Source organism: Lampetra fluviatilis, chromosome 3, assembly GCF_964198595.1.
Source record: "Lampetra fluviatilis chromosome 3, kcLamFluv1.1, whole genome shotgun sequence".
In the NCBI taxonomy this organism is placed as follows: domain Eukaryota; kingdom Metazoa; phylum Chordata; class Hyperoartia; order Petromyzontiformes; family Petromyzontidae; genus Lampetra; species Lampetra fluviatilis.
In genome coordinates this window covers 17,841,446-17,860,126 of record NC_136277.1, presented here as the reverse complement: position 1 = coordinate 17,860,126, position 18,681 = coordinate 17,841,446, and the positions used below count along the sequence as shown (strand labels likewise).

The window sequence follows — 18,681 nt, the reverse complement described above, 5'->3', positions numbered from 1 at the left end:
TAAAAATAATTTTAAATCCCAATGATAATTCTTGGAAGTGGTGAATTCTTTTAACCTAGTTAAATGGGTCTGTTCACAGAACTTGGCAATTGCAGAACTAAATACAGTACAATCATGAGTTGATGAAGAGCTTGCCGCAGTAGCATGACCTTGAGGGGTTGTAGGGAGTTAAGTCTATCACAGAGGATTCATGAACTGGCAAGAGTCCCAAAGGCAGACCAAGGTGGAACGAAAATACGTGCAGATACAAGCGAGTGTCGGGAAATAGAGAGATAAGAGAGAGAATGTGGGAGGATAAGCACGAGTGGGGAGAGATATTGTCGCCGTACTGGAGAGATAATGTCACCAGGCCGACCCAGACAGAATTGAAAGCTGCGACCGTTTCTAATCGTGAGATGTCTTGCGGCACCATTGGAATTCCTTTTATGTACCCTCAATACACATATTCTCAGGTTTTTTCGGTAAAGTCACGTAGGTAAAACATTAAAAGTAATGAAAGTAAAACAAAACAAAAATAAAAATAAAATTCACGACGTTTCGGAGGCAACACAAGTCTCCGTCATCAGGTGGGACCGTCACAGCCAGATTAGCTGCATCAAGTGAAGCAATGATTCAAAATGTAATCCCTTATAAGCAAGTTGAAGGGGGGGAGGAGAGGGGGGGGGAGTTCATCAGAATGTGGTAGCCAATGAATGGAACGTATCGGGAGGGAGGGGGGTGGGAGGGGGAGGGAGCCAACAAAACATTTGGCGACGGCTTGGACGCGGCAATACACGTCAATTTGACTTCATTCAAACAATGCTGTCACACCGGCTAACCTCATGACGGTGATGCGATCAGATGTCGGCATTTGTGTCATCCATGTGTGTCACGCGCGTGCTCCATTTGTAAACTGCGTCACGTCTTCGCTCCCGATGCCAGTATCTGGGCTTCGGCACGGTGAGCGTGGGCGCTGGGCGGCGCGCGGCCGCCGACGCCGGGCGGGCACACGGCAGCGCGAGCGGCGACGGCAGCGCCGTGCAGGAGCAGGAGGAGCGCGATCGGCTGCTGCGCAACGTAGAGGCGCGTGACCTCATCGAGTTCGGCATGATCCCCGAGTTCGTGGGCCGCTTCCCAGTCGTGGTGCCGCTGCACTCGCTCGATGAGGCCATGCTGGTGCGCATCCTCACGGAGCCGCGCAACGCGCTCATCCCACAGTACCAGGCGCTCTTCAGCATGGACAAGGTGCTCCTCCCGTGTGTGCGCGTGAATGTAGTGCGGCGGGTTTAGTGTATGTGTGCGCGCGCGCTCGGAGCGGTGGCGCAGAGGTTAGCGCACTTCGCTGCCAACCTGGTGACCCGGGTTCGATTCCCGCTCACAGTCAACACAAGTGATGATTATCTGAACCCGAGGTGTCGACTCTTGCCTGAAATGAATACTTGGTGCGGTGTGTAAACATCACCACTTAGAAGAAAAAGGCGGTCGGGCGTGGTGCTGGCAACCCACCCCCTCGTATACAGTGCCAGTCTCCATAGGTGCTACTCGCTAACAGCACTTGTCCCAACTGTTGGTTAATGCTATACGGGGGATCTTTGTTTGTCTTGGTCTTTGCAGTGCGAACTCACCGTGTCGACGGACGCGCTTCATGCCATCGCTTGTATGGCGCTCGACCGGAAAACCGGGGCACGAGGTCTGCGCTCCATCATGGTGAGGGATCCCGGCGAGCGCGTTTAACAGCCGAACAACGCCTGTGCAAGGTCGTACGCACCTCCGATTAACACGTTTGGTTACGTGCGAAAGAAGTTCAACACACATACGTAACATGAAGCTATGAAAATAGTATCTTGCTTGGACTTGTTTAAAAGCTGCTGCCGTGTGAACGGAAGCAGGATGTAAAAGCCCTCTGGCATTGAAGGTTTCTCTCAATATGTTTTGGCTGCCGGGCTGTACGACACGCACAGCATTGTGCCGTATTGGCTGGTCCCAATTGCAGTGTAACGCATGGGGTGGACCCAAACTAAAATGGTCAAGTCACTGTCTTTATTTGAATTAAAAATAAATGTATTTTCAATTCACTGTTTTATTCATAATTAAATAAGCTTCAATTTTTTTAAATAAAAAAAGCCATTTGTTCTGTGCATTCCCAATACTTAAAATGTTGTGCATGTATTTGCAGGAGACCCTGCTGCTTGATCCTATGTTTGATGTGCCGTGCTCGGACATCATGGGAGTTCAGCTGGACAAGGATGTGGTGGATGGCAAGAAGCAGCCCTCCTATATAAGGTACATCTGATTGGATTATTCCCAACATTATTTAGCGTTTTGCAACAATGTTCCTGTTGTTACTGGTGTCAATGTGTATTGAAGTAATTGTGCTCAAGTGGAGCTATTTGAGGTGTAGAATCAAGTGTCCAACAACGATCACCCAAACGTTTTCTTGTCGGCTGGGTATTGTTTTAACGTCGCTGCTGTCCGTTTGTGTTGTAGAGCGCCTCCCAAGGACTCGACGGATGATGACTGTGACTCGGGGGTAGAAGATGACAATTGGCAGAGACAGCGCGATGCTGCGAACAACTGAATGCTTTACAGATGCCTGCTCCACAGGGCCTGTTAGCACCACCCTCTGGCATAGCTATAACCTCCCGTTTCGTAATCAGCCCAGAGCCATATATGGATAAACAATGGTTGCACAGTTAGGGGATGGCCTTGATAAGCATTCGACAGTCTGCACGATCCAATGTGCTGTAAAATGTTCACACGCGCTTGTTCTCTACCACCACAGGTGTTGTTTTTCAAGTGTCATTACAATGTAAACAATTCACAAGCAGTACTTTATTCTTATCAGAGAAAAAAGGCACGATCTATGCATTGTTAATTTGTTTTCAAAATGTGTCACTGCATTACCAAAAATGACATTGCTATTTCATTAGTGTCCTACTGTTGTTCCAATTATGAGTACTAAACAAGCATTGGACTGAATATACTGGCATACAGTGGGGAAAATTACTTTGTAATTAAGGTACTTTCTTTCAGCACCCCGACTCAAGTCCGTGGAGACGTCATCTAGACACAATGGCCTTTACGAAGCTTTGTCATGGTCTAGGTACGTCTCCGTCCCTTTAATGTAGAACAGAATATGTTTGCACGAGTGCAGGTTAAGATGTGTATCCATGCCACAGCAAGCAGCGTTGTAAAATAATGTTATTTTAAAATATTTTCACTGTTTTTCTTTGAAACTTAATGTGTTCAGAATATTTTCTTTTGTATCCAGGGTTTCATAAATATCTGTAAGCCTGGATTTTCAGAACTGTTGGACTATTGTTTATTTTTGTCATCTAAATGCTCTCTAGGTCTCCAAAAGGTGCATTGTAAATTGGAACTTGTCAGTTTGAAATATATTCAAATGAAATTGGTTTTGATGTCCACATGTTTTCTTTGCAGCCTCAATTGCGACTGTGTACTTTGTGTTAGTAATACCGATAAAAACGTGTGCCACATGCAATCCCACCCAATAAGAAACATGGAAAAGTAGGCAACAATAATACTTTAAGAATTATATTTAGGTTGTATTAAAAAAAATACGAAGCCTTCTCCCCGCATTATTTTCCTTCAGTGATACTGTACAATTGTACACGATGTGAAAATATGGACAGTTGAAAGAAATGTCTTATTCTGCACACATTTCATTTGATTGACCAGCATTTGTTGAAAATACATGGCTATTTAGTCCAGACATGTCTTTTGAAATGTTGCATTTTTTTTAACCAGTAATTCCCATTTTCTTAAGTGACCTGTGCAAACCAGAGTAATTATGTACACTGACCTTACGTTTCTCCGCAAGCGTTGTCTTGTTTTGTCTAAACAGATGATTAAATGTAAAATCAGTGCTGCTTCCGGACATTAAGGAAACCAGTTTGTCACAATTTACCTAAATGGGTAGCTTGGATGTTGTGAGTCGGTAAGCTTGGTAGGGTGATGGTTTCCGTGGGTAAAAATCAAGAACCACATTCACCACAAAAATGTTGAGATAAAAATTTCTGGAAAAAATGCCATCAGAAATAAAATGAAACGTCAGTAATTTTATAATAGGTGCATTTAGAGGTTACAATATCAATATGTTAATAACAGGGAGTGTATGCTTTTAATATTCAATTTTCAAATTGGTTATGTTAATCTAAACGAGGTTGTTGCCGATGGTCTAGGTGATGTTTGTAGAAAGAAACCTATCAAAACATTTGTATGTTTGACGAATTTGCATGCACACTGCGTCATCGTGGTTTCAAATGCTGTAAGTTGAGAGCCGCAGGTGTGGGACACTCGGAATGAGACTGCAATTTCAGACGATGGAGGAGGCGCCTATCAGCTGCGCAAACTTTGTGCAGTCGTGAGACCTCTGTTTGAAATAGTTTTCTCACGGTGCCAGGACAATCGTGTGAACGCATTCAAAGATTGCAAATCTACACAAGTGCTGCAGTGATTGTGTAACCACGATTGGTTTTCAGCTCAATTGGTAGGCATTTTATGAATAGTACTTTTATAACAGTGACCCAACAAATGTAAAACATTTAGTGTTGCACTAGCGAGGAGTGTGTTTTAAGTTACAATTGCTGTTCTGTTTCAAATGAACCGATACTTGTTTCCCAAAGGTCATCTGTGTACTTTAACAACGTGTACATGCAAAACCACAGGTTGATTGTGTAACTTATATTTTACCCCCATTGTGAAGGTGGTTTTAATTCTTACTGTTGGGGTCTGTCATGAGTAGTATGGCAACTAAAAGGTATATCGAACTTGTTTTTCTGAGTGAAAGTATTTCATTCAATGTGTATGTAGCTGGATAAATGGTTTGATTTTGGTGAATTCAGTGTTAAACACATGCATCTCTTTAAAAATAAAAAGCTGTGCATGTAAAGCTCATGTATAATGCTTTTTGTACTGTAAAACGGTGCAATAAAATTTAGCTGGTTTAATATTGAATCCTTATTTTATTTTTTTTATATTGTATGCAACTGTAGGATGATGCTCTTTATGAAAAATTGTAGTTGTATGTTTATGTATACATTGTCTTAGGTTTGCCAAGAGCAGACATGCTTTTTTTCCCATCGATTCTGGACACCATATTTAATCTTTTGCCATTGTTTCTTGTGAATGAGCCATTGCGGTTGAATGTGTTCACATGAAAGTATGAATCTGGGGGAATACCCTAACGTTTTAAAAATGTATAGGTGTATGCATAATAGGCTGCTTGACACCAGTATTGGTGGACTTACGGAAGTATAGCTAATACCTTGCTGCAAAAATCTAATTTAATGGCTTGTGTGTTGGTGCAGTACAGGTCCCATACATGCAGATAAGCCATCACACCACTGTCCATACCACTGCCTTATGAAAATATGTAGGAGACCCCATCATGGTGAAGTCTGGATCATAAATTATTGAAACTAAGATGTATCAATGTAGCTGCTGCGACCCTCGCCAGGATAAGTGGACCGAGACACCAGCTTATGTAAGATGAATTGTGTAACGGGAGGCCAAAAAACTTGTTTTTTTCTTAGGGTGACCCTTGACACGCTTCAAGTGGTGAACACCTTGCTGTGTCCACACCCAGAAATCTAAAACAAGAGAGGTTGCCCCCAGGTCATCATCCTGTCACAATTTTCATGTTGGGTGACTTCTGGCACAGAATGGTTAGAATTGCGGTAAGGCCCTGGTAGTTGCCAGGCCGTCTTCCACAAGAACCCTGAGGAGCCCATAATTGTTGAGGGCACCTCTTACAAAGGCCCTCCAGGGATGTTGCCAGGGGAATTTGAGGGGGAAGCTCACCCCCACACGCATTGCCAGCTCCGTGTTTCCTTACCCCTTGTGGTCGGGAACACACCCGGCCTGGCAGAGGACAAACACAGCTGCGTGGGAGTGTGATGCAAAAGATAGAACATGTCTGATCATTCTGCTTTCGTATAGTTTTCGTTGAATGTTGAGGTCCTTCAATCCAAAGTAGCAGTAGACGCTGTATGGATTGCAGCAATGCCGCCAGGGTGTGCGGATGGTGCACTCGGTGATAAACGTACTGTCAATTATTACCCACCATTCTTTGATAGACAAACAGCAGTTCATAGCGAATAGAAACTTTAATAGGTTATAGTTTGTTTCAAAAACAGCTTTACAAAGCATGTAACAGTGTTAACCTTATTTCTCAAATTGCACTTTATACACATAGATGACCAACCCTTTTAGAAAGTTCAATATACAGAAACTTTTACATACATGTACAATGTGATAATGCATTACAGAGGTACCCAATTCCCAAATGACCAAGTCTAATTCAGTGCGAGTACATGGCACACACACAAACTCTAAATTCAGCAAGGTACTTTATAATTACTACACGTGTGTGCCGTTGATATCCAGTATCACTGGCACATAGTTACATTGTATCTGGCAAATGTTTAAAAAGCACAGAAGAAAAAAAAATCATGTTCCTTTCCAACCCAGTTGCAAATACTGACTGAACAGTTTACAACCTCCACCATCACTAAATTTGCGTGGAACATGAACACTTTATGGCTCATTCAAAGTTGCGTGAATGCAAGCAAGTGCGTGTTGGAGACTTGTGATACATGGAGTGAGAGCGAAGGAGTGGTCATAGTATAAAGCTGCACGCAAAATAGCGTTGAAACACGAATGGAGGCTGGGCCTTCTAGCCATGTTTGCAGGCCACGACACGGATGCACCGTCCGTAGCACAGGAAGATCAATGGTACCCCGACAGAGCGCCATTAACAAGGCTTACGTGTCCTTTTGGGAACAAATCAAGCACCTGGTTAACAAATTACCCCTTTCATCTCGGGGGGTGCACGTGCTGTGTGTGTGTACACAAACTCTGAAGAACAACTTCAGCAAATAACCCCACCAGGAGTGCAATGACAGTCCTATTGTTAAGTATACACAGCTATGCCCAGAAGATTGTTTTCAAACTCATCTTGTAAGTCCATACGTCAAAACGATAAACAATTGGATATAGAATGAAAGTAAAAAAAGTGATTTATTTGAAAGTGAAACCACAATCTATCCAAGGTCCTACTTTCTTAAATTAGTCAAATTTATGCATCGTCTTTTTTTGTTAACGATCACTAACCACTAAATTCTACATTGCAACTATAGCTCAAAAATAGGTAGCGCCAACATGTGACAATGTAGACTAAAATATACATTTCACCAAAAGGAATCCCACTATCGTAAGGTTTTCACCTTTCGTTTTTGTTGGGTGGTCGTTTAATTTGAAATGGAACTCAATTCCGGTTGGACCATTGCCAATCACTTGTGGGAATGCTCAATAACATCGTCATGACGAGATTATGAAACGTTCGCGTATGCGGTCACGATTGCTTACCATGCAGCGTATGGGCACGCAACAATGTGGGACTGAAAGGCGCGCCCAAGTGGTTTAGAATTCAGCCCCTAAAAATCTCGGCATGGGCACATTTGCAACAACGCGAGCGATTCTGTTTTCCAGCAACAGTGGGTTACACGTGCTCCAGCATAACCACCTCAACAAATGTCACATCTTGTTTTTGCTTAAATTACATGTCCAGCAACGCCAAGTGATTAAAGCTGAGTATGGATAATCAAACGTCTAGTGGTTTAGTCCATACTCGTGTCAAAAAACACACCAACAATGTAATTTATAAATCCGGTATGACAAGATGCAGGTTTTTTTTTACATTAATTAAGCAAGAATATTTACATATACAATTTATTTATATTCCAGCATAACCATTCCAGCAATTTGTAAAAAAAAGAAAAATGCAGTTATAATTCATGCTATATCATCAAGGCTCACAGTGCGATGTCACCATACTGAAACAAAGGCAAACTCAGTGCCCAGCAAATTAAACCAGCGTTCGAAGCCAGTATCACCACTGCGAACTCATTCGTTTCAACAGTTTGCAGTGTGCGTGCGATTTATCCAGTCGTGTTTAATGACCCCTAAAGCGTGACTGTAAACTTCGATTTTAAGAATTTCCCTAAGGGCTAATCATAAACAGCTTTTAAAAAAAATACGAATTGGTTTATTAAGAATGATCACGTTCAGTAACATTGATAGGATTAAAAAAAATTCAATTGTCAAATTGTTCATCACGGATAATAAAGACAGGCAGATGGATTACCTTTTGGTTACTGTGCTGGCCACTCAATTGACTACATGGTGTAAATTAATATGCCCTGGCTAAAATACCGACGTGGAATTACCAACTTTGTTACAGCCTTTACAAATTGCGTCGTTCATGAGGTTGTTAAATTCACATGAGTTGTCATAACTCAAATCGAAATAAAGTATCTGCAATCAACGTGTATAAGCGAAGTCCCTACATGACCCGATTCCATTTGAAGAGGTCAATTAACATCTCTGGGACTTCATTTCGTTTAATTGTGAATCAATGACAACATTTAAAGTTATTAAGTAAATTTGTTTTCGCTTTTGATTGGTTAACATTTCCTATGCACATAAATGTTTATCAGGTCTTAGGTAACTAATTGGCCGCAACTTGCGCTCAAAACCTTCACACATCAGAAGTCAAATTTTCTCAACTTATTTCAACAGTACAGTCTGCTCATCATTTGACAAGGTTTGGATAAATAATTGGGCAGTTATGTGCATATTTCCGAAGGCTAATACAAAAGACAGTCGCAATGGTCGTATTCAAAAGCACCACCCGTCAAAATGAAACAAATGATGATTCATATTTCTACTCCGAGGCAATCTCAAATTTTACGCAGAACTAAAACAGTAAAAGGTCGCCAACAAACACACCGTTTACTATCTCAAATACAAATCACTTGTTGTCTGCCGTTGAGCGATTGCGGGAAATGCACGTGCGTAAATGTACTTTAAAGTTAACAATAAAACACCACGACTTATGGGCTTTGTCAAAAAGACAGATTTTTCCATCACGTGTTGGCTGACGTGCCAGATGCAGAGGGCAGGCTTTTGCCGCGGGTAAACACAGCCTTAAGTGAGGGTTCCTCCAGCGTGTTGTCTTGACAAATGGGTTCCAGTCGCTATTATGAACTCATCAGATTTCCATTGCGAGACAGACCACCCTGCTTCTGTGAAGCCCCCCCTGCTTCTGTGAAGCCCCCCCTCACCCTTTCATCAGTCTACAAGTCACCCATGTTCTTTTGTTGAATGGCCTCTACTGGCCTAAATTCCCCAAGATGAATATAATGCTCTCCCACCCCCTCCCGACTTAGCCCAAGAAAGGCAAAATCCTTGGCTTGGGGTAGGCACCTCAAAAGTTTATTACAGAGCCAATCGGTCTATTGGGCCTCCTCAACCAGCACGATGGCCATGTGACTTGTTCATAAACTATGCGGACAAGAGCAATACAACATATAAAATGTGACCTCACCATTTGGCCACTGGAAGTAAACTTATGCAACGAGACCAACTTCTCAGAACGTCCTCCGATCAAGAAGAAACAAGCAACTTCACCCCGCATCAACTCTGCTCATCCAGTAGTTGTAACAGTATTCTCATCTTTACATTTGCGTTAACGCCGGGCACAGTGTTAGATTACAGGTGAGAAGCTATGTTCCTTTAAAAACGAATGAGAATGCAATGCATTTCAGTTTTCTCCACTTGCACCATTGCATACAGATGACCGCACAAGATGTGAAGCATCCCATGGCAGTGACATTATGGCCGTGCTCAACGCTTGCAGTGAAATAAACCCAAGCGGCTGCACGAAATGCCGCCAGTCAACTTCAGCAGGCAGTATGAGAAAAGCAACGCGTAACACGGGTGCGGATCTGCTCAAAGCTGAACGCGTCGCGTCACGCTTGGCAGACACGTGCTTATTATGATTGCACGCGTGCAGCATTGGCCACCACGTGCCATGTCATCATACATCTTGCGTGGAATGAACGCAATCGAATCTATGCATACGTCTCCTATTTAAATAATAACCGTTTACGTTAAGCTACTGCAGTGTCCGAGTACACACACACACTCGAGAAGACTAATGGAGTGTAAATATTTGTACATTTCTTTACACAGACAAAACAAGACATGTACATATTCATAGATATTTTTTTTAAACCAAAAATCCCGTGCCAAAACCATGACCTAAACATAACTTATGTGCGATGGGAAGATTTCTCAAATGAGCGTGTATAATGTTGTGTATTTCACATTATAAACATTTGTTCTACACCATAGTTTAACTTGTCAAAGGAATGCAAATGTTCGATTCTCGGTGTCCTCGTATCGGGGTCACTGGAGCCAAACGGCTGCTCACCCTTGGCGTTTGGGCTGTCTGGGTAGCCAATGGGAAATTCTCTGAGTAACAAATATTGCGACAATTTTGAAAGGACGCACAATGTGTGGAACAGAGGTGAGTGTGCACACTAGCAACGAAAACAAAGGGCACTGCTATCGGCTCCTCGGGAAATTATCTCACAAGCTTTGTTCAAGCCTAATACAGAATCGCCAGATTACAACCGGCTCATCAATTGTACAATGCCACAAGTCATCGTACAATGCTACAAATGTCATTAGTGTGACGAAAATGTCAGTTCCCTCACCTGGACATAACATTTCCATCTAAGGAAAACACATCGATCCCAATGTTATTCAGGATAAATCAGTTTACTTGTGGCAAGTGATGCTTTTATTACTTTCTGCATAGACCCAAGCTTCTTTTATATAGATAAGAAAACATTTTGTAAAATGACCGTGTGACCAATATCAGTAGGTAAGGCTTAGGCTTGACCAAGGGTCAGACAAAGTTGTGCAGCAATGAGACCGCTGCAGAGACTCATTTCCCTGAACTCGTCTCCACCAAACTAATGTAGACACACACACACACGCACGTCCACTGCTGCTGTGCTCACATGTACTGCAGAAGTCAAAAGTCAGCCTGAGATTGAGTGAATGGGGCCCATGTGGTCCAAGAGGCACAGTTAGACCATGAACACGATGCACATGGCATTGGTTCGTGCTTTGCCGTTACTAAAAAGATTTTTATTTTACCAGTTAAGGCCCACTGAGCTCTAAATCTGGCCACAAAGGATAGCTCACCGAAGTAGTTTATGTGGACATCTATAGCAGCCAAATACTCTAAAAAGTATGTTTTTAAATGTGGAGGGAAAAACCAGAGGACCCGGAGAAAAATCCACGCAACCACAGGGAGAACGTGCAAACTCCAAATATAAAAGGCGTCAGGGTCGGGATCGAATCCACGACCTCTTGCATACCAGGCGAGGGAGTTACCATCTCGCCACCATGGTGTTACTTTAGAGGCTGCAGTCAATGCCGAGGAACGAACGCCTGTGTGGCAAGAAGCACGTTTTCTTGCTGAGCAGACGGAACCCATTTTACACCAAGATGCAAACTAGATGGTCTCGCCAGATTTGACAGTGAGCTGCAAACACGGATGGGAATCGCGCACTGCAGTGCAGAGGTGTGATAAAATAAAATGATCAAATCCAACTACTAATTAAAAACATGTTGCTTTCGCAGAGATAATGTGACCGTCAAGAGCTAATCAGGACATCAATATCTATTTCACAAACATCATATAAAAACACATGGAATACTAATTTAAAAAGCCCCATCAATTTACTATGGAAGCATTACACGGGTCGGCTTCGAGGGGGTAAATCCTTATTGCTGCAAATTAAAGTTATTGCGCGAGGGTGTTCTGAGGCCTGCAGGCTGTACAATCCTTAAGGCTTTAAAGCTACCAGAGCGCTGAACATTACCAACAGCAACAATTACATTGGGCAATCATCCTGCATTCACTTGTTCCGTGGTATCCGTCTATCACTTTGATACCCCAAGATACTCTGCTGCTTGAGAATCATAAATTTAGGAAGACTGTCATGTCAATTTAGGTCACTTCAACTTTCGTGAGGAATCAATGGTCTGCATTTTATGAACTCGAAACGTTATTGCAGTCTTCAGGCATTGTAATGACATGCTTTTCACAAAATTCAGTTTCTGGAATTTTCAAAGGGAAACAAATTGGAGCTGGCATCTAAATGAAGTGCATTTAATATAAATACAGACATCACATTGCCAGACTGCCTTCATATAAGTAAACGTCATATGCATCTGGAGTGTTGGTTATTAAGAGCATCTTGGCAACAGGCACACAATTGAGCGCCGAATAAAAAAAATATAAGCGATAAGTTACGGACATCTTAATGTTCACACACGTGCACAAGAGAGTAGTGTTGCTGTGCAGTACACAGTTCCCTCCCTGGGCTATACCATGCTTGCAAGCGTGACCTTTATTTACTCTGATGCTTTTAACTCTACGTGACAATGTAAAGAAGTGGACTTTCATCGTGTAAAACCTGGTTCTCAAATAGCAAATAATGCTAACTCCATCCTTCCTAACCGATTGACGCGCGCGCGCATGCACAAACTTGGACGTGTGCACACGACAAGTTCCACTGACAGGATTGCGCTTTTTGCATCGTGATCCCACGGGCTCCACTGTCTTCTCTTCTGACTTCCCCACACACCCATTGGGGGTTTTTCTCCATGGCACGGTCTCTACGATTATGCACGCTTTACTCTACTTCACTTTGTCGAGGCACCATATATACTCTTGGCCAAGCCTCGCTCGCTGCGGGCCAACGCACCGCATCTCGGCCTCCACAAGCGTTTACTTCCTTCCGTTGAGCTTGGGATCGGGCGGCTGGAACGTGGATCGCGTCACGTGCTTGCTCGGAGGCTGCCGCAAATTCACGGCCACGGCGGCCGCAGGCTTGGAGCCAGGGAAGCGTCCCTCCGTGGCGTCGCCGCTGCCGCCCGGCGCAAGGGTGGCGATGCGGCGGCCTTCCCCGTCCACGCCATGCGCCCGGTACTCCGCGACGCTCGGGTGCAAGCGGCCCGACAGAGACTCGCCGTCGGACGTCGTCGCCGAGTCTGTGCTCTCCTGCCGCATGGAACCCTTGTTCAGGCGCTTCTTTCTCCTGAACATGTTCGTCCAGTGAAACTCTGCAAGAGGGCAAACGGGTTGGAGGAGGGCATTAGGAATGAAGTTTGTTGTTGTTGGAGTTTTTTTTTATATATACTCACTGGAAGTAACTCCATTATCTTTCAGAAACGATTGCCAATTCATTGCCCTAATCTTGGAAGATCAAAAGTGGACGGGTTATGCAACGCAACTTGCAACAAAGCACCGGTTGACAGGTGAAAAGTGTTAACCACTGCCTGATAGTTCCCATCAACTCGAAAACCCACAAAAGCATGGCAAAGTCGCTCCCAAGCCTTGAAGCTTCATTTTCAGCCAAGACGTAGCTCTTGCCGTTATTACCGTAGGTCACCGTTCAGTTGGATTGACAAAATGTGGAGAACAAATATCCCGTTCGTTAGATGTACATTTTCTAACAACACAAACATAGTTAGGGATGCAAAAGGTGTGGAAATCATTAAATGTAACTTAACTGGGTGGGCAACTATTGCAATGATCTCATTTTCATGGCTAAATGTAGTCGCATACAGACAGTGCTGTTTTATTACCATGAGAAATGTGGTTCCAATTTCCAATTTTTTTCATTACAATCTGGTGAATGCTGTCACAGTGGTCATGTTATGGGTGAGAGCTGGTCCCTGACACTGATATGTGGAATGTCCACCAGTGTCTAAGGGCTTGCAAATATAGATGAGCTCTGCACCAAACCAACACATTTACCGGCTTTTCACATTTTTTGCTTTATTATTACAATAACATTCTAACTTATTCTTAGGTTTTTTCGGTAAAGTCACGTAGGTAAACATTAAAATTAATTAAAGTAATTTTAATGTAATGATTCATATTCTTAGGTTTTGTTTTATTTTACTTTAATTAATTTTAATGTTTTACCTACGTGACTTTACCGAAAAAACCTAAGAATATGAATCATTGCAGTCACGAAAGCTTAAAATCTAGAATTAACATTCTAACTTATCAATTGGTATTCAGTCATTATACAAAAAATTACATTTGCAGATGTGCCTTCACATTGTTTTATCTGCATTCGTAGAACACTTTTATTTCTATGTTAATCAAATAAAGAGTGCAATTCTCAGACTGAGCCGACTGAATTGAAATCCTAAATGTTATCGCCATCATTTAAAGAGACAAATAATACATTTAGAAATCTCACAGAACACCACACCATGTGTTTGAAAATAGATCGAAATGTTTTATTTCTCACAGGACTTCTGAAAAAAATTTCAATTGGCATCTTAATATATTGCATAGCAGAGGGCACACTTTCCAATGCACTCTGTAATGAGATTGTCGCACGAGTAAAACTGATATCACATTCTCAGAGTTGAAATTAGGCCAAATCAAGTGCGAAACCAAATTGAATACGATGTTATTGTTTACAGTCATTGGTGACCATACTGACACCATCATCCCCCGCTACACTAGGGAACCCAGTTTAGCCGCAGGTGGCGGCCCGCATTCTTAACTACACGGCCACCTCTACAGCGCACTGCTCTATTCCACTCAAATTCAGACGCTCCTCCCCGAGCGGAGCACGCACCGGCGTGCCCGTGGTCACGCTTGCTGGGTTCGTCGGTCCCGTCGATGGTGTCACGTGAGGAGCTGTCCAGAGCATCGTCGTCCGACGCGCTGCGCTCCAGCGAGATCATCGTGTTGCGCAGCTCAGACCTGCGTGACACACGTACATCGCCCCGGTTGGCTACGTGCGGTGCGAAAGAGGTTCAATGCGCACGCACGCATGCACGCATGCACGCACACGAAGGGCACGCGATAAACTGAAGAGCCGGCGCACACGTGCGTGGGCGGCACACTCAATACAGTAAACACAGGGAGACTCCAAGTGATTGCGGCAGCATACGCAACAAAACTTTCAAGTGCAATGGACTCATTGAGGGGCAAAGGGCACTGCTGGTTCTGATCCAAACATTTGAAAATCTAACCACATTTGTCATAAGTGCTGCCTTATAACGCAATAATTTAAGGCAGCATGAACAAAAAAATGTGGTGCTTCGTTTTTAAGTCATGCTTGAGCATGACTGTCAACGATTATCCCTTAAATTCAGATAAACTGCTCCAGATCGGCCATCTGCCCTCATCTCCCCTCTTCCCTCCAGAGCCAGGAAGGTGCAGCACTTACAATCGCTCCTTGATGGTCTCCTTCTCTTGAGACAGCAGCTGCTCCTCCTCCTCCATGGTCGACTCGTCCAAATCGTTGGTCTCGCTTGCCTCCGTGGCACAGTCACTCTCGCCCTCCTCCGCTATCTTGTCGCCGACGCTCGTGCCGCCGGCCGTGCCACCAGGCTGGGCCGTGCCGGTTGCGGCGTCCTTGAGCCCTGCACGCATCCGGCTTTGCCGGTACCTCCCTTTGCCCTGCGAACGCAAAGCAGCGGGAGCCGTGTGTTTATTACTTACGTACCAAAACACATACATACCGCACTGTTGCGGATTGTAAGAGGAGGCCAAAATACCCTCTAGAGGGGGCTCTACAGAACGCTCTCGAGCGGAGGCCATTCTGCTAACAAAGACACGAGCAAGCGATTGCAGCGCCGTACCTTTAACCTTCATGATTGCGGATAACACTAACTATAAAAGCATGGGCAAGTCAACATAGTTGACCCAACATTACAATTCGGCATGAAGAACACGTCCAACTGTTGTACACGACGAAGGGACAGCCGCCACTTGGATCCGCTGCCCAAGGTGCTCACCATGGAGCGTCGGATGAGAGAGAGGCGCTGGTTGGCGCTGTTCTCCACGCTCTCTAGGGTGCTGATGTCAGCGAAGCGCGTCTTGAACTTCCTCATCTGCTCCTCCACAAGCAGCTCCACGCAGCTGCAGGCACGCACACACAGGCACAGCACACAGGTGTCCACGATCGCTCCGTACGTCTCTCTCCGTAAAGCGTTGTCACAGGTTGTGCCCAAGCATTGTTCATCTCGATGTTCCGACGTTTCGCTCTGGGTGCCGGAAGATTCTTCAGTCCCACAAATTATCGTGGCGATACTGCGCTGGCAGTGTTGCGGAAGCGCAGAGGATGAACAAATTTCAACGCATTCGTCAATGACGCTGTCTTAAAAGTACACGAAATGTGACGTTTCGGGCATTGGCCCTTCTTCACAGCACGTAGGGGAGGGGGCGAGAGAGGTGAAGTGGTTAGGATTTGGAGACCGCACTTCAACTCTTACCCACTCTACCTCTCTGGAGAGAGCACTCCAACATGTTGAGTAAGAAACACGCTGTGTAGTGAGTTAATTCAAATCCAAGTCAAATATAAATAAGACCAGCAGATCAAATTGCGTTGCTGGCCAATGGAATTCAGAGTTCGATGATAAGGTTAATTGAACTGTACAATAGGTGGCAGACCCAAACTGAATTCAACTACACTGCACACTTTTAGCCATGGTATTCATGGCAATCATTGAAGGTTAATATTCCAAACAATAATTTGTGTTAATGAGCACGTTAACAGACAGACAAAGTACGCGGTGCTGATTTCATGTTTTCTTGCACAGTCAGCGCACTCCATGTTAATAAAAGAGCCACTGGCAGTTTTCAATATATCCATGTAAATTCAATAAGCATTTTCATAAATACAGAAACACTAAAGTAAACCAGGCCAAGTGATTCTCTGACACTACCCATAAACCATTGAACACATGTACAGGAGAAGAAAAGCTACAAAAACAAACTGTTTCTATAGCTCTGGCTTTCCTTTAAAGCTCTGCTATGAATGCCCTCTGGGGACGTCCACCACAGCTCTTATCCAGTGCACACTGCACCACGAGGAGTTTAAGTGGCATCCGCCTCCGACAGCGCTCCCCAGCGTCCTCAAATCTAAACACGTAAATCCTGCAGCCACCCCTCGCGCCGTGGCACGCCAGAGCGTGAGTGTGCCGCAGCCTTACTGGGTGGTCTGGCCAATGTCCCTCATACTCTGCAGGGGGTCCGTCGTGTCGGGCGGCCGCAGAATGCATGGCGCGAAGACGATGGCCAAGGCGTTGCACGACATCCGGTTTGTATCCTCGTACTGGGCGATCCTACAGGGTGGACACGCACGCACACACACTCACAGCTTGGTTCGGGCACGAACCTCAACTTTCCGCAACTCCAGGAACACAGTTTCTTTGCGGCTTAAAGACGCCTTTGTTGTCTGGCCAGGTGGCACTTTGGGCAGGGCACAGCAATCATCTCACAGTCCAAACTGTGCGAGTTCAAATCCCGGTTGAAGGTCAGCCCAGCCCACCTTACCGCTGGGGTTATTAAGATAAGCATTAACATTACTCTCCTTTTGCGGCATTCCACAGTGATTGGCTCCCGTTATCGCAAAGTGTAATTTACACCAAATTCTCACGAGCCCCAAATGAGTGCCACCCAACCGCATGTTTGAGCAGGGAGATGCTCTGGCTTGCTGCTATACCCCCTAAAGAGAGGGGTGTAGTACGGACGGAGCAGGAAAGGACAGAATCACTGTGGAGGACCTGACGAGGTGGAAGATGATCCTCTCCAGAGTGCTGTAGTTGACGCTTGGCAATTGTCCAATTATAGAGTAAACCGCTTTGATTTTCTCCTTCTTCTCTTGCACGCCTGTGGAAGCAAGACACAGCAGTCAAGCAAGGACCTCGACTGCGTGGAAAGAAACCCTCACAACACACGATCAATTCGTGTACAAACTGTAACAGACTTAACATGTGGAAGCCAAGATGCAACTTGTAAAGCCACAGTGGGGTTAACGTTATCACGTACTGACGGCACGGAGGAATTCATCGTAGAGGTCAAAGGTCATGAGAGGCACGGGCAACTCCCGCAGCCACTGCTTGAGCACACTGCCGATGACGTGCACCTGGTAGTCATCCAGGTTCACGCTGTTCACGTCTGGACACGGGCAAGACACACGGGGGGTTAAACCACAGTCAGCGTGTTTACACATGTGTACTGCAGCACATTATCATCAAGTGTGCTGTATGTATCCAATTAATTATACTCTAATTAATGTGATACAAGGCCATTGAGGTGTGACACTGAATTAATTTTGCCAAGGAGACGTTGCATAATTGTAGCTATATTGGAAGCTACTTTTTTTGTTAATACCACAGGGTACTATTGATAAAAAATATATAACTGCATAAATATGCATATATAGTTTATAGCAAATAGAAGCTCACGACTTTCAGTTGTAACATGTGGACATTCAAATTATGAGCTTCTATAGTGAAGTAATGATCATAAAACCAGCCACCAATCCCAGCAGGCCCCCAAGGAAAGGGAATGGAGGCTGGAAGGTAAGCACGGTGTGACTCACTCTACTAACAATTCAGGGTCGTGATTAATTTCAGAATTGATCCTTCATATCTTTAATTTTGTCTTATATGTATTGTTTCAATTTTGTTCAGTCTCATAAAATGTTGAATTTCTTTCATGCACCGTATGTCGCCAACGTTGCTAATCAGAGGTGCGGGGAAAAACAACAAACTAAACACAAAAAGTAGTTCTAAAGAAATGAGTCTTCAATCTAGATTTTAAAGTGCATAGCTCCAGTGGTTTCCTAATATCGGAAGGAAGAGCATTACAGACAGCTGCATAAGCGCATCTGAAAGCGCACAATACAGTGACCGTCTTTGTTCGATAAGACTATTGGTAGTTACTATATTCATACGAATAAGCTTAACAAAACGAGAGTTTGTCTTCAAAATCATTGT

The 18,681-nt window shown here is 44.2% G+C and overlaps 2 protein-coding genes across 10 annotated transcripts in view; one reads left to right on the top strand and one right to left on the bottom strand.

Annotated features, from left to right (window-relative positions):
• CLPX (caseinolytic mitochondrial matrix peptidase chaperone subunit X) overlaps positions 1-4,949 on the top strand; it is a 33,265-nt gene extending 28,316 nt beyond the window's left edge. For both annotated transcript variants that reach the window (XM_078884300.1, XM_078884309.1), the window contains 4 exons: positions 922-1,224; positions 1,594-1,686; positions 2,156-2,262; positions 2,467-4,949. In XM_078884300.1, coding sequence (XP_078740426.1) covers positions 922-1,224; positions 1,594-1,686; positions 2,156-2,262; positions 2,467-2,557 — 594 coding nt within the window. In that variant the 3' untranslated portion in view covers positions 2,558-4,949. The remainder of the gene's footprint in view (positions 1-921; positions 1,225-1,593; positions 1,687-2,155; positions 2,263-2,466) is intronic.
• A 1,145-nt stretch (positions 4,950-6,094) lies between these two features.
• The window catches only part of LOC144953668 (unconventional myosin-IXa-like), a 192,078-nt gene continuing 179,491 nt past the window's right edge, over positions 6,095-18,681 (bottom strand). For all 8 annotated transcript variants that reach the window (XM_078884247.1, XM_078884257.1, XM_078884251.1 and 5 more), the window contains 7 exons: positions 17,729-17,857; positions 17,464-17,569; positions 16,891-17,022; positions 15,694-15,817; positions 15,123-15,355; positions 14,526-14,653; positions 6,095-12,987 (listed from right to left, as the gene is read on the bottom strand). In XM_078884247.1, coding sequence (XP_078740373.1) covers positions 12,653-12,987; positions 14,526-14,653; positions 15,123-15,355; positions 15,694-15,817; positions 16,891-17,022; positions 17,464-17,569; positions 17,729-17,857 — 1,187 coding nt within the window. In that variant the 3' untranslated portion in view covers positions 6,095-12,652. The remainder of the gene's footprint in view (positions 12,988-14,525; positions 14,654-15,122; positions 15,356-15,693; positions 15,818-16,890; positions 17,023-17,463; positions 17,570-17,728; positions 17,858-18,681) is intronic.